This window comes from Podarcis cretensis (assembly GCF_951804945.1).
Source record: "Podarcis cretensis genome assembly, chromosome: 3".
NCBI lineage: Eukaryota > Metazoa > Chordata > Lepidosauria > Squamata > Lacertidae > Podarcis > Podarcis cretensis.
Window position 1 is genome coordinate 3560436 of NC_137172.1, and position 15048 is coordinate 3575483.

Below are 15048 nucleotides of genomic sequence, written 5' to 3' on the forward strand. Positions count from 1 at the left end.
TTTTACCCTTTTACAAGTCCACCACATATGAAAGAACGTTCCCTCCGCCTCTTTGCATCTCCAGCGCTTACCTGATTCAGTCTTGTACATTTTGGCAAGCCTGCTCGGAGTTAAATACCACCTGTGAATCATTTTCAAGTCGTTTTCCTTAAAGGAATAACATGCTGTGAACTTCAAATCGCTTTTCCAAGGTTTTCCCCAGAGGTTAAAATCAACGTGTCCAGAGGAGGGCAACCAAAATGGTCAAAGGCCTGGAAACGATGCCTTATGAGGAACGGCTAAGGGAGCTGGGCATGTTTAGCTTGGAGAAGAGGAGGTTAAGGGGTGATATGAGAGCCATGTTCAAATATATAAACTACAAGAAAGAAGATTCCACCTAAACATTAGGTGGCTTGCGGCCCTACTCTTGTGCCATTCCTGGGAACAAAGCAGACTTTACGTGGGAGTAATAGTGCCACTGTATTCTGCTCTGGTCAGACCTCACCTGGAGTACTGTGTCCAGTTCTGGGCACCACAGTTCAAGAAGGACACGGAGAAACTGGAACGTGTCCAGAGGAGGGCAACCAAAATGGTCAAAGGCCTGGAAACGATGCCTTATGAGGAACGGCTAAGGGAGCTGGGCATGTTTAGCCTGGAGAAGAGGAGGTTAAGGGGTGATATGATAGCCGTGTTCAAATATATAAAAGGATGTCACATAGAGCAATGGCTCCAAACTACAAGAAAGAAGATTCCACCTAAACATTAGGTGGCTTGCGGCCCTACTCTTGTGCCATTCCTGGGAACAAAGCAGACTTTACGTGGGAGTAATAGTGCCACTGTATTCTGCTCTGGTCAGACCTCACCTGGAGTACTGTGTCCAGTTCTGGGCACCACAGTTCAAGAAGGACACGGAGAAACTGGAACGTGTCCAGAGGAGGGCAACCAAAATGGTCAAAGGCCTGGAAACGATGCCTTATGTGGAACCGCTAAGGGAGCTTGGCATGTTTAGCCTGGAGAAGAGGAGGTTAAGGGGTGATATGATAGCAATGTTCAAATATATAAAAGGATGTCACATAGAGGAGGGAGAAAGATTGTTTTCTGCTGCTCCAGAGAAGCGGACACGGAGCAATGGTTCCAAACTACAAGAAAGAAGATTCCACCTAAACATTAGGAAGAACTTCCTGGCAGTAAGAGCTGTTTGACAGTGGAATTTGCTGCCAAGGAGTGTGGTGGAGTCTCCTTCTTTGGAGGTCTTTAAGCAGAGGCTTGACAACCATATGTCAGGAGTGCTCTGATGGTGTTTCCTGCTTGGCAGGGGGTTGGACTCGATGGCCCTTGTGGTCTCTTCCAACTATATGATTCTATGATTCTATATTGTGTCCTATATCCGTGTAGTTATATAGGTCCGTATAGTAAAAGCTATGGTTTTCCCAGTAGTGATGTATGGAAGTGAGAGCTGGACCATAAAGGTGGTTGATGGCCAAAGAATGGATGCTTTTGAATTGTGGTGCTGGAGGAGACTCTTGAGAGTCCCATGGACTGCAAGAAGATCAAACCTCTCCATTCTGAAGGAAATTCAGCCCTGAGTGCTCACTGGAAGGACAGATCCTGAAGCTGAGGCTCCAAGACTTTGGCCACCTCATGAGAAGAGAAGACTCCCTGGGAAAGACCCTGATGCTGGGAAAGATGGAGGGCACAAGGAGAAGGGGGCGACAGAGGACGAGATGGTGGGATAGTGTTCTCGAAGCTACCAGCATGAGTTTGACCAAACTGTGGGAGGCAGTGGAAGACAGGAGGGCCTGGTGTGCTCTGGTCCAGGGGGTCACGAAGAGGCGGACACGACTAAACGACTAAACAACAAATATTTATTGCCCAGTGTGTCATAGAGTCTTTGACAAGCTCGACTTCAGGTACCTGAAGCAGCAATGTTTCTGTATGCTAATTGCTGGAAACCACAGGAAGGGAGAGAGCTGCTGCTGTGTTCGAATCCCGCTTGCAGTATTCCCATGTGCAGCTGGGTGGCCACTGTGAGAACAGGATGCTGGGCCAGATGGGCCATAGGCCTGATCCAGCTAAAGGCTCTCCTTACATTCTTGCGCAATGCATTATACGTCTTTGAAGAATATTCAGAAATGGCAGCACAGCAGCTAGTTAATTGGCCTTTTTCAGGATTCAGGTCTTCACTAGCTTACAGTTACAGTGGTGCCTCACAAGACGAAATTAATCCGTTCCGTGAGGCTCTTCGTATAGCGGTTTTTTCGTCTTGCGAAGCAAGCTCATTGACAGCTTAGCGGATTAGCGCTATTAGCGGTTTAGCGGCTTTTAGCGGATCAGCTGATAAGCGGCTTAGCGGCTTAGGAAAAAGGGGGAAAAACCCGCAGGAACTCGCAAGACATGTCGTCTTGCGAAGCAAGCCCATAGGAAAATTCGTTTAGCGAAGCGCCTCCAAAACGGAAAACCCTTTCGTCTAGCGGGTTTTCCGTCTTGCGAGGCGTTCGTCTTGTGGGGCACCACTGTATTTATTTTACACCAGACTCCTTTTAACAACACTTTTCAGCCCTTGGGAGCAGTGGGCAATAAAAACCTTACTGTTTTTCAAAGAAGAGAGGACACGTGCGAACAGAGAAATAAAGCAATTTAAAAGCAGGGCAAATAAAAAAAAATTCAACGGCAGAAACTACATTGGAGCCAAGATCTGGGCGCATGCGAAGGCCAGGAAAAACCCAAGTGAATGTATTGGGTGGATATTCCAGAGATGCGGCACCACAGCACCCAAGGGCAGCTAGACTGGTGACTGGGAGCGGCTGCCGAGACCACATAGCACCGGTCTTGAAAGACCTACACTGACTCCCAGTACATTTCTGAGCACAATTCAAAGTGTTGGTGCTGACCTTGAAAGCCCTAAACGGCCTCGGTCCAGTATATCTGAAGGAGCGTCTCCACCTCCATCGTTCTGCCCAGACACTGAGGGCTAGCTCCGAGGGCTCCTTCTGGCGGTTCCCTCATTGCAAGATGTGAGGTTACAGGGAAGCAGGCAGAGGGCCTTCTCGGTGGTGGCACCTACCCTGTGGAACGCCCTCCCCCCAGATGTCAAAGAGATAAACAACTACCTGACATTCTGAAGGCAGCCCTGTTCAGGAACGTTTTTAATGTGTGACATTTTAATGTACAGTGTGTACCTCGGGTTAAGTACTTAATTCATTCCGGAGGTCTGTTCTTAACCTGAAACTGTTCTTAACCTGAAGCACCACTTTAGCTAATGGGGCCTCCTGCTGCTGACGCACCGCCGGAGCACAATTTCTGTTCTCATCCTGAAGCAAAGTTCTTAACCTTAAGCACTATTTCTTTGTTAGCAGAGTGTGTAACTTGAAGCGTATGTAACCTGAAGCATATGTAACCTGAGGTACCACTGTATATTTAATCTTTGTTGGAAGCTGCCCAGAGTGGCTGGGGAAACCCAGCCAGATGGGTGGGGTACAAATAGTAAATTATGATAATGATTATTATTATCTGGGGTCAATCTCTGCCTCATTGGCAGCAGGGGGGACCCAGAGAACCCTAACCCCACAAATAAACATAACCCACAAGGCACAGTTTGAAGCACTGGCTAGGAGTCAGAGCGCCCCATAAGGAATCAGCCTGTTCCTCAGATTGTCCTCTGAGACGTGGCCCCAGGTATCTCCTAGGCTCCGGAAAGGGTTGGACATTCATTTATTCATTCATTTACATCCTGCCCTCCCTCCCAAAGGAGCCCACGTGGAAAGCATGTTAGCGATAAAAATCATTGTTATATTCATTATATCCTGCCTTTTCCGCAGTGGGGACTCATGGCAGCTTACACAAATAAATAAATAAAATCCCAGGTAAAATTCATATAAAATGGTTTAAAAAGGAATCAAACACCAATAGAATAAAAACAATATTTCAAAAATTGTTAAAACACAGATATGGACCACAAATGAGTTAATATGCCACAATTTAACATCCCAAAGCACCGGTACTGCTTGAATATGATCCTCAGTGGCCAGGCTTTGGGCTTTTAGGGCCAGGCTGTGATTTCGGCATTGCAGAGGGTTGGACTAGATGACCCTCGGGTCCCCTTCAAACTCCACAGTTCTATGATTGTATCCATATTCTTCCATATGAACCTGCCCAGGCTTTGAGGGAGGGGACCTTACGATCCGATACGATAATCTTTATTGCCATTGTCCCATACAGAACAATGAAATTGGGGGGGGGGGTCCTACATAAGACATTCAAAACCAACAAGCCTGCTATCCCAACTATCCCAACCTGGTTAGCTCCCTAAAAACTCTGATACCCCATTTTTAAATACAATATATTCCCATATAGACTCTTTACACTGCGTTTAAAAAGGGCTCAGAAACTTCATCTAGGTCAAAGAGCTGCAGCCAGAAGCTGCCTTAGACCGAGCCAGCCCTTCGGTCCATCAAACTCAGTATTGTCAAACCCCGACTGGCAGCAGTGACTCTTCCAGGGTTTCAGACGTGTCACTTCCAGCCTTATCTGGAGATACAATACAATACAATAATCTTTATTGTCATTGTCCTATATAGAACAATGAAATTGAAAAGACATTCGGAAACCAACAAGCCTGCTATCCCAGCTATCCCAGCCTGGTTAGCCCCCTAAAACTCTGATACCCCATAATTAAATACAACATACTCCCATAGAGACTACCTTACAATGAGTTTAAAACCAAAATCGCCTTTGGCTAGAAACTGTTTCTCAGGCGGCTAATCCTAGTCTTTATAACCCTGGACCTTCTTCCAGAAGGCAGAAGCTGAAAGAGATCATTTCCGGGGTGCGCATTATCCTACGCTATCTCTGCAGCTTTCTTATGGCACCTGGAAGCATAGATTTGATCCAAGGTGGGAAGAGTGCACCCAATTATTCTCTCCGCAGTCTTGACAACCCTGGACAGCATTGTTTTTTCCCAGTCCCACCCACCCTTATAGTCTGCTTGGCTGCGACACGGGAGAGGGCCTTCTTCCAAGGAACTTTGGAACTCCTTTCTTAGAGAAGCTAGACTGGCTCCTTCTTTGCAGGTGAAGACAGTCTTATTCCGACAGGCCTTTGGGAACTGACTGTATCATTAAGGGAAGGTCTCTTAACAGCGCTGCCCTGTTTTTATTATCTGTATTTTAATAAATTGGGGGGGGGGGTTATATTATTTTAACTCCATTAGAGTTCAATTGCTTTTTTGACTGCAATCTTTTCTATGCTTTCTGCGTTTTATCTGCGTTGTTTTAATTTGTGCAAGCTGCCTTGCGTCTGAGGCGGGGAAGGCAAGATATAAATAAATACAATAACCATAATCATAATTTTAGATGGTATAGTAGAAGAATGGTCCTTGTTTCCTTTCCACCTGAATCCTCCGGGGCTGATGTTTTAATTTCGCTATTGTCTTCATGTGTGGTTTTTTTAAATTTTATTTTGTTTTGTTTGAAATTAAGCGTTCTCCGTCGGCTGCATGTGCATTAAGATGCAACTTCTGTTTGATAGTAATGACCCCGGGCAACAAGGCAGAAGTGGTAAAATGGAATTTGCGGGTTGAGGGGGGCGGTATGGAGAAGAGAGAGAGAGAGAGAGAAAGAGAGCAGAAAATGAATGCTTACCTCCTGAAAGCGAAATTTCAAAAGCCAGGAGCGGAAAAATGGTTGACGCACGTGGAAGGTGGAAGGGGGAGGAAAATCAATTGACTGGAGCCCAGCGCTAACAAATTGAAATAGATTGGAAATGGAGACTCAGGCGCGTGACGCACAAATGTGGGCTGAAGGAATGTTTATGGGGGGGCAGCCATCAGTACCCTAAAAATGAATACTCCCCACCCTACACACTCAAACAAACACACACACACTTCTCCCCCAAAACGGTATGCTAGAGAAAGGTATGTTTAGCATAAGAGATATCCCTGTTGTGTGAGAACAATGCTCTTGTTCCTTGCAGGTGGGTCCTTTTTTCGTTTGAGGCAGGATTGCACCCCCTTCAGAAACCCTCTCCCACTGGCCTTGTGGGCACAGCAAAGCCAGGCATTGCAAATCGTCCCCCCTCTGCGGCTTGCAGGATTTCCTGGGCCGATTCGCACGGCTGGTTTTTGCAGGGTGTGTGTGTATGCAACGGCAAAGTCAACAGGAGCCGAGTGCCTCCAGATTTTAAGAAAGCTATCCAAATTGTGCAAACACCCCAGGCGGTAGTTTGCAAACGCCAGACTCTCCTGAAAGCGAGGTTTACGGCGAGTCCCGTTCGGGATGCCTTTTCATTTATTTTATTTTTATTTTGCAAGGCTTGACAGAGAAAGGGGAAGCAGTTTGCAAAACAAAAGGAAAAAAGAGGATCAAACAATAAAATTATCAACAAGAATTGTTAATAATGACCTAAGACTTTCAAAAAGTTAATAGCTGCCTCGGTTGAAGCTGGGCAGGGAATGTTTCTCGAACCTGAGGGCCATATTTACTTCTGGCCAACCTTCCAAGGGCCACATGTCAGAGGTGGGTGGAGCCAGAGGTGAAAGTGGGCGGAGCCACAGGTGCTAATGTTATGTCTGCGCCGCAGCCTGGTTTCTGCAAACACCTTTCTTTGTCCCCTATCCAGACAAGCGAGGAGCAATATGGGAGTTTAAGGGCAGGGAAGGGAGTGGCCTGGGGAGGGTTCTGGGGGCCAGGGGGCATGGCCCTTGGAAGGTTATCCAACCCTTGTTTATTTTTATTTTTTTAATCCAAACTCCCATTTGTACATTCAGCAGTTTCCTGCACTGCAAGCTGGAGTGTCTCAGCAAAACCACCTCTAGATTACTCGGGAAACAAAAGAGAAATGTTTGGAGTGGTTTTTTAAAATTCATCTCTGCCTTTTTCACGCCCGCAAGTACTTCTGTGACCTCCGTCCCCCGTTCCACCAGCAAGAGGTTTTTTAAACAAACTCCCTGCTAATCCCTAAATTACAAGTGCCTTGTAATCTCGAAGACGCACTCACTTGTCTTCCTTCCTCTTCTCTAGGGATTTGGAATGCTGCTGATGGAGGAGGCGGAGAGAATCGCGAAGGAAGAGCATGGGTCGTGGAAGATCGCCGTCATTTCAGGTACGCCGGACAAATTTGCCTCCCACTTTTAACAGCGGGGGGGGGGGGGGGCGGCTGCAGCAAAATCGTGCGAGGTGTCGCGCCCTGGCTCGACGCTTCCCCCTTGCAACACACTCCATTCCTTCTCCCTCTCATATGGTTCCCTTGCCCGTCCTCAGGTTTTCCAAAGACTTTCTCCTACTCATGTAAACTTTTGGGTTCTCCAAGACTGCTTGTACCAGGCTTCCTCAACCTTAGCCCTCCAGATGTTTTGAGACTACAATTCCCAGCATCCCTGACCACTGGTCCTGCTAGCTAGGGATCACGGGAGTTGTAGTCCCAAAACATCTGAAGGGCAGAGGTTGAGGAAGCCTGGCTTAGACCTCCCTCTTGATTATTTTATTTTCTGAACACTATTGATATCCGTCAGGTGCTTTTGCTGTACAGACAACCCTCGATTTGCACAGGGCTTGCGTTCCAGGTCATCGCGTGCAATGGCAGAGCACACATAACCCCCTCCGAACCCTTTTCCAGCCACTTCCGGGTCACTGCAATGCACGCATGCTCAGTCACTCGCCAATTAAAAAGGTAAAGGTACCCCTGCCCGTACAGGCCAGTCTTTGACAGACTCTGGGGTTGTGCGCCCATCTCACTTAAGAGGCCAGGGGCCAGCGCTGTCCGGAGACACTTCCGGGTCACGTGGCCAGCGTGACATCGCTGCTCTGGCGAGCCAGAGCCACACACGGAAACGCCGTTTACCTTCCCGCTGGTAAGCGGTCCCTATTTATCTTCTTGCACCCGGAGGTGCTTTCGAACTGCTAGGTTGGCAGGCGCTGGGACTGATCAGCAGGAGCGCACCCCGCCGCAGGGATTCGAACCGCCGACCTTTCGATCGGCAAGCCCTAGGCGCTGAGGCTTTAACCCACAGCGCCACCTGCGTCCCCAATCGCCAATTGGGTGTGTGCAAATCAGTCATTAACCTGTACTGTCCGGCACCTGCTAAAAACATTCCTGTTTAGGAAAGTCTACCCAGGTGGCGCTGTGGTCTAAACGACAGAGCCTAGGACTTGCCAATCAGAAGGTCGGCGGTTTGAATCCCCGCGACGGGGTGAGCTCCTGTTGCTCAGTCCCTGCTCCTGCCAACCTAGCAGTTCGAAAGCACACCAGTGCAAGTAGATAAATAGGTACCACTCCAGCGGGAAGGTAAACGGCGTGTCCGTGCGCTGCTCTAGTTCGCCAGAAGCGGCTTAGTCATGCTGGCCACATGACCCGGAAGCTGTACGCCGGCTCCCTTGGCCAGTAAAGCGAGATGAGCGTAGCAACCCCAGAGTCAGCCACGACTGGACCTAACAGTCAGGGGTCCCTTTACCTTTTACATGTGTAGATTAGCTCTCTCTGAGGCACTTAGCCTGTGTCTGGGATATGTACCCTTTCCCTCTACAGCAGAGATGGCTAAACTTGGCCCTCCAGCTGTTTTGGGACTACATCATCCCTAACTAACAGGACCAGTGGTTAGGGATAATGGGAATTGTAGTCCCAAAACAGCTGGAGGGCCAATTTTGGCCATCACTGCTCTACAGGAAAAGACTCCCAGAACTTAATGCCCCTCCCTGCCAAACACAAACAGCCACCCAATTTTCAGGGAATAGAAAACATCTTACAGTCATACCTCGTGTTGCATTAGGTTCATGTTGCGTCTTTTCAGCTTGCGAACACAACAAACCCGGAAGTATAATGTGTCCTTTTATTTAAAATGCATGCCTGGGTTATTTGTAGGGCATAGGAATTCGTTCATTTTTTTCCCTTCAAAATATAGTCCGGCCCCCCACAAGGTCTGAGGGACAGTGGACCGGCCCCCTGCTGAAAAAGTTTGCTGACCCCTGTCGGAGAATCCCGACCAGAGGTTGCCTGAAGCTTTCCTCAAAGGCGTGTTCTGATCCTTCCCATGAGTTTCAGACTTGCGGGGTGACACTCGTTGAAGACGAAATGAGGAGGGAGTCTCCCTCCCTCCTAACCCGGCCACTGCGCTCGATGAGTTCTATTGGGGATGAGAACGCTCCATTTGGCTAAAAAGCACACCGTGACAGAAAGTAGAGAGGAGCTGTTAAGCGAAAGGGGTCGTTTCTCTGCTGACGCCAATTTGAGACTGTATCTGAATGAACCGGGAGTAAATTGGGTAACCGTTCTCTCCTTGTGAGGTTATAGGCATGGCAAGGGTCTCTTTTTAATGCTAATATCGCCAACCTGAGCATGCATCAAAGGGAAATGTTAAAAGGGGAACGTTGCTCTTCCCCAGTTGGGGAGCGGGGAGATGCAGCCGCAGTGTGAGCTCTGTGTTGAGTGGGCTTCTTTAGCTGCCTGCTTCTTTGAGCAAGCACAATATTCCCAACCAGACGGTTGCATGTCTCTTCCTCCCCGAAGCGATCAGGATTCAGAACTGGGCTCTAAGAACGAAAAGGGAAAGAGAGTTGGTCAAAGAGCCTTCAAATAATAGAGGCTTTCCAGCTGTTACCTGGGAAATGCAATCTAAAACGCTCAACTTCCTCCGTGGGGTTTTATCGTAAATAAAAATACAGGCAGGGTCGCGCTGGCGGAGATTATCTGGCTTTGTTAATTTCAGGAGGCGGGTGGGTTGCATGGGACATTTTCTTTTCTTTCCTTCCTTTCTCCAAACCGCCTTTCTGAGCATTCACAACGCAGCAGCGAAATTATCGTGGCCTCCCTCGCCGGCCAGCAGGAGCGGAAGTCTCGATTCAAACATAGGCATATGCATATACAGAGCGGAACGGAGCCTTCATCTGCACCCTGCCTTTGAAAAACAGCCAAATCTGCTTGGCCAGGGGCATGGGGCTGGTCTCCCCCGCAGAGAGTTGCCTGTTGGATTCCTTGGCGCGAGCTACAAACAATGCAAATTGTCAGCTATTTAATTTGTCGGCTGGATGGGTGGTAATCTGCAGGGAGCATTGGAGGGACCGCAGATCATTGTATTTTATGCATCGGGACTCAGATGTTAAGAACACAAGAACATGACAGTTGCTGAAAATACTTTTGTTCTCGGGTCCTGCTTCCGGGTTTCCCACAAGCGGCATCTGGGTGGCCACTGTGAAAAAAGGATGCTAGACTAGGTGGGCCATTGGTGTAATCCAGCAGGCTCTTCTTGTGTGCTTATAGGTCCGCCTTCCGCGACTTGGGGACCTCCAGATGTTTTGGACTACCACTCTCATGAGCCTGAGACAAGGATGGTGGGTCTCCAAAACTCCTGGAGGGCACCGGGTTGGAGAAGGATGAGACGCGATGTGAGCTGAGGGATCTCCATTGCCCATTTGGACTAGCTGTTCGTGAACGGAGCTGACGATGGAGTAAATCTTTCCCCGCCAATGTTTTTTCTCCCATTTGGACTTCGGAGACCGTCTTCCCAAAGTGCCCTTTTTCGGGAAACTTGTGTTTTTCTTCTCAACTTCTTTCAGAGATGCCGAAGAACTGGTTATCCTCCGTAATTGTATCTCATTTGCTCCATAAAAGAAGCAAATAAGAGGAAGCTCTTGAGAGCTTAAGAGCCCATATTGAACCAGCGTGACACCTGCGTGGGCTGGCTTTGTGATAGAGACCCCCATGAAGTCTTTTAAGTTCTTAACTTAGCCACACATCAGGCGATGCAAGTTCTCTCTCTCTCAGCCAGTGATCGTTCTGATTTGCCGAATTGGTGGATCTTGTGGGAGGAGAGAGGGGGGCACTTAGCACTTAATGCTGGGCTGGAAAGGGCTGGCTTTCCCCCTTGAGTGCTTGTTAAAAGCTGCATTCTTTTGCCGAAGCAGCTTCGGTTGGTTGGGGGTGGCGGCGCTGTGACGTTTGGCATCATTTGAAGAGACCCTCTAATCCCACCTCTGCCCTAAGACAAAGCTATCCCACCGACACATCTCCATCTACCCTTTCCCAGGCATTCTCCAAAAAAGGAGGAGATTAAGGAGGCTATAGAAATTGTGCTTTTATAGCAGGGAAGAGAATGCTTGGATGGAAACCCAGAGGAGAAATCTCTGTGAGTAGGAAGTTCGATCTAAAACGAGGGCGGGGGCAAACCTTTGGGGTAACTTGCCGGCTCTGAATGTTTCCCCCCAACCTGTGTCGAGTGCCTCCCCTTCTGTGGTTTCCATCCACTGGCACTCAGAAGCATTGCTACCTCCCGCCATGGAGCCAAAACAGAGCTATCCTTCATGTTGTTGTTGTGGGTATTTGTATGTCTTGATAATAATAATAATAATAATAATAATAATAATAATAATAATAATAATTTATTATTTATATCCCGCCCATCTGGCTGGGCCTTCCCAGCCACTCTGGGCGGATTCCATAAAAACCAAAAATACAGTAAAATCACACGTTAAAAACTTCCCTGAACAGGGCTGCCTTAAGATGTCTTTTGAATGTCAGGTAGTTGTTTATCGCTTTGACATCTGCTGGAAGGGCGTTCCACAGGGCGGGCGCCACTACCGAGAAGGCCCTCTGCCTGGTTCCCTCTAGCTTTGCTTCTCGCAATGAGGGAACCGCCAGAAGGCCCTCGGCGCTGGACCTCAGCGTCCAGGCAGAATGATGGGGGTGGAGACGCTCCTTCAGGTATACTGATAGACAATGGAGCGCACCTCCAGGGGTGAAGTCAAACAACTGCGTTAGCAGCAGCAGACTGACCTCCTGCAAGCCTGAGCCTGGAGGTTCTGGGCTTCCCAAATGACCCCCCCCCCCTCAGCCTGGCTGATGTGGTCCATAGGAAAGCAGAACAAGAAGGTTGGCACCAGCTCGGCTGCCGAAAGGAGGTGTACAAGGCGCCATCCAACCCCCTTAAGGACTCCATTCCGGATTTGTGTAGGTTTTACTCCTTAGCCTTTTCCTCTTCTGAAGATGTCCTGAGTTTTCCTTCTCCCAGGTGGACGATCCCCAACTTCCCCTCCCATTCTGGCTAATAGCCATTGATGGCCCTTTCCACCCTGGAGTTGTCTAATCCTGGCCCCCCTTGCCTAATGCTGCTCTAGATCTTTGCCCCCTGACTCCCACAGGCTTCTTCTGCAATTCCCCAGCCCCTAGGACTCCCCAGCTGAAAGGACGACCCAAAGGACTGCCCTTGGCCCCCTATCTCTCCCCCTTCCCCGTTGGAAAAAAAAATGCTTTGTGCATGCCATCACTCCCTGATCAGAGACTTAGGTCCAGCAATGTTTGCAACATGCTCCTTAGTCATTTCGAAGATGTTTAATGCCTTCCTATTTTATGTTGGGTCTGTTCGTGAGCCGGTGGTGGGGGGGAAGGGAGATAAAAATATCCTCCCCCCCCCCCCGCTCGCCGTCATTTCAATGACGTCCCACCTCTCTTGTGGGGCAGCGTTGGGGAAGGGGGGCCCGCCTTGCCAGCGTTGCGCTTCTGCGCCGCGAATTAATTACCACGTAGCGGGGCTGATCAGCTTTCCCCCAGACCAGATTTCGATTTGTGTGCCGTCAAGTAGAAAATTAACATGGACACAGGCCAGAAATGCTGAGTGCCTGAGTGGGCACTGCAGCCGCCGGGTCTGGGAAGGAGGGGAGGACTCCGGGAAGCGATGACGTCCGAGCCGGCTGTCCCTTCGTTGGGCAGCTCCTTTGAGAAACAAAAGGGGGAAATTGAGCTGCGGCAGGACTGAGGACTCAGCTCTCCTCTCCTGCCATTGAACCTCGGAATATCTGTAGCTCGGTCGGCCGAGCATGAGCCTCTTCATCTCAAGGGTTGTGGGTTTGAGCCCCACGCAGGGCAAAAGATTCCTGCAGGGCAAGGGGTTGGACTTGATGACCCTTGCAGCCCCTTCCAGCATGGCAATTCTATGGTTCTGTGTTCACTTTTGGGGGGCAGGGGGCAGAGGGAGGCATGCTGCGCACACACAAGCTCTCTGTTGGAAGAAATACAGTGGTACCTCGGGTTAAGTACTTAATTCGTTCTGGAGGTCTGTTCTTAACCTGAAACTGTTCTTAACCTGAAGCACCACTTTAGCTAATGGGGCTTCCTGCTGCTGCCACCCCGCCGGAGCACGATTTCTGTTCTCATCCTGAAGCAACGTTCTTAACCCGAGGTACTATTTCTGGGTTAGAGGAATCTGTAACCTGGAGCGTATGTAACCTGGAGCGTATGTAACCTGGAGCGTATGTAACCTGGAGCGTATGTAACCCGTGGTACCACTGTATGCCTCATGTTGTTGTTTAGTCGTGTCCGACTCTTCGTGACCCCCTGGACCAGAGCATGCCAGGCACTCCTGTCCTCCACTGCCTCCCGTAGTTCCATCAAACTCATGCTGGTAGCTTCGAGAACACTGTCCCACCATCTCGTCCTCTGCCGTCCCCTTCTCCTTGTGCCCTCCATCTTTCCCAACATCAGGGTCTTTTCCAGGGAGCCTTCTCTTCTCATGAGGTGGCCAAAGTCTTGGAGCCTCAGCTTCAGGATCTGTCCTTCCAGTGAGCACTCAGGGCTGATTTCCCTCAGAATGGAGAGGTTTGATCTTCTTGCAGTCCATGGGACTCTCAAGAGTCTCCTCCAGCACCAGAATTCAAAAGCATCAATTATTCGGCCGATCAGCCTTCTTTATGGTCCAGCTCTCACTTCCATACATCACTACTGGGAAAACCAGAGCTTTAAGTGTACGGACCTTTGTCAGCAAGGTGATGTCTCTTATGCCTCATAAGAACATGCAAAGACCCCTGCTGGATCCGGCCAGTGGGAGCCCATCTAGTCCAGCATGCTGTTCTCACGGCGGCCAACCACAGGCCTCTGGGGAACCTGCGAGCAGGATTCGAATCCAAGAGCAACCCTCCCCTCCTGTGCTTTCTAGCAACTGGGATTCAGAAGCATCGCCGACCCTGGCCATGAAAGTGAAGCATAGTCACTGTGGCTCAGAGCCATTGATAGCCTTAACTTCCAGTCCTCTTTTTAAAGCCATCCAGCACGGGCTCCTGTGGGAGGGAGTTCCATAGTTCAACTATGCATTGTGTAAAGGAGCGTTGCCTGAAACCCTGGAGAAACATTGCTCTCTTTTTTTTTCCAATATAATTTTTATTATTTTCCAATACAAAAGATACAATTAAATTTTCACAGATTTTCACAAATTTGTTACTTTTTAGACTTCCTTCGGATTCTCTGACAATCATCCATATTTACTTCTCAGTTTACGCATTTCTCTGTTTATATTGCCATTGAACTTCCCTCCCACTCCTGTTTGTTTGTTTTTTAACAATATATCTCTGTTTTCACAGTGCTTCTTGAAATCCCACCAGTGTTGTTTGCACATCACATGTTCTTTTCAGATATTCAACAAATTTCCCCCAGTCCTCGATGAACTTTTGGTCTTGAAGATATCTATTTTTTCCGGTTAATCTGTCCAGTTCTGCATAGTCAGTCAGCTTCATTCTCCAGTCTTCTATTGTCGGTATCTCCTCTTGTTTCCAATAGACATTGCTGTCTATCAGGGTTGACTATCTGCGAGGCTTCCTTCCTGCTGAGTCCGTCCCTGTGACTCCCCATGGAATGACAAAGCACACATGTAGTTGCCTCACTCCGCACTGTCCCTTCTTCCCAGTACTGGCTGTCCAGAGCCTCCTCTGCTTGACCGATCCTTCTTCTTCTTCTTATTATTATTATTATTAATAATAATATTTTACAATTATTAATTTTATTAGTATTCTTCACACAACAACAAAAAATAACAATACACAAAACACAAAAACAAGCATACAAAAAAAAATCCAAATCTTACAAATTAATAATATGAGCACTAAAAAGAAAAACAAACATTGACTTCCACCAATCCCACACCACCGCCTTTACCTCTCATTGTGTCTTCTTGTTTTCCTTGTCATCTCTGTCCTAGCATCTAGATATAAATCCCTCTTTCTTATCCTTTGACTTCACAAGGTTATTCCAGACTCAGCCAGATTTCTGTCCTCAAACCTTGGCTTTTAAGGTATTCATTTAGGCACTCCCATTCCT

The 15048-nt window shown here is 48.4% G+C and overlaps 1 protein-coding gene across 1 annotated transcript in view; it reads left to right on the forward strand.

Annotated features, from left to right (window-relative positions):
- The window catches only part of ELP3 (elongator acetyltransferase complex subunit 3), a 125158-nt gene that overhangs the window by 94771 nt on the left and 15339 nt on the right, over nt 1-15048 (forward strand). The window contains exon 14 of the mRNA XM_079968755.1: nt 6996-7077. Coding sequence (XP_079824881.1) covers nt 6996-7077 — 82 coding nt within the window. The remainder of the gene's footprint in view (nt 1-6995; nt 7078-15048) is intronic.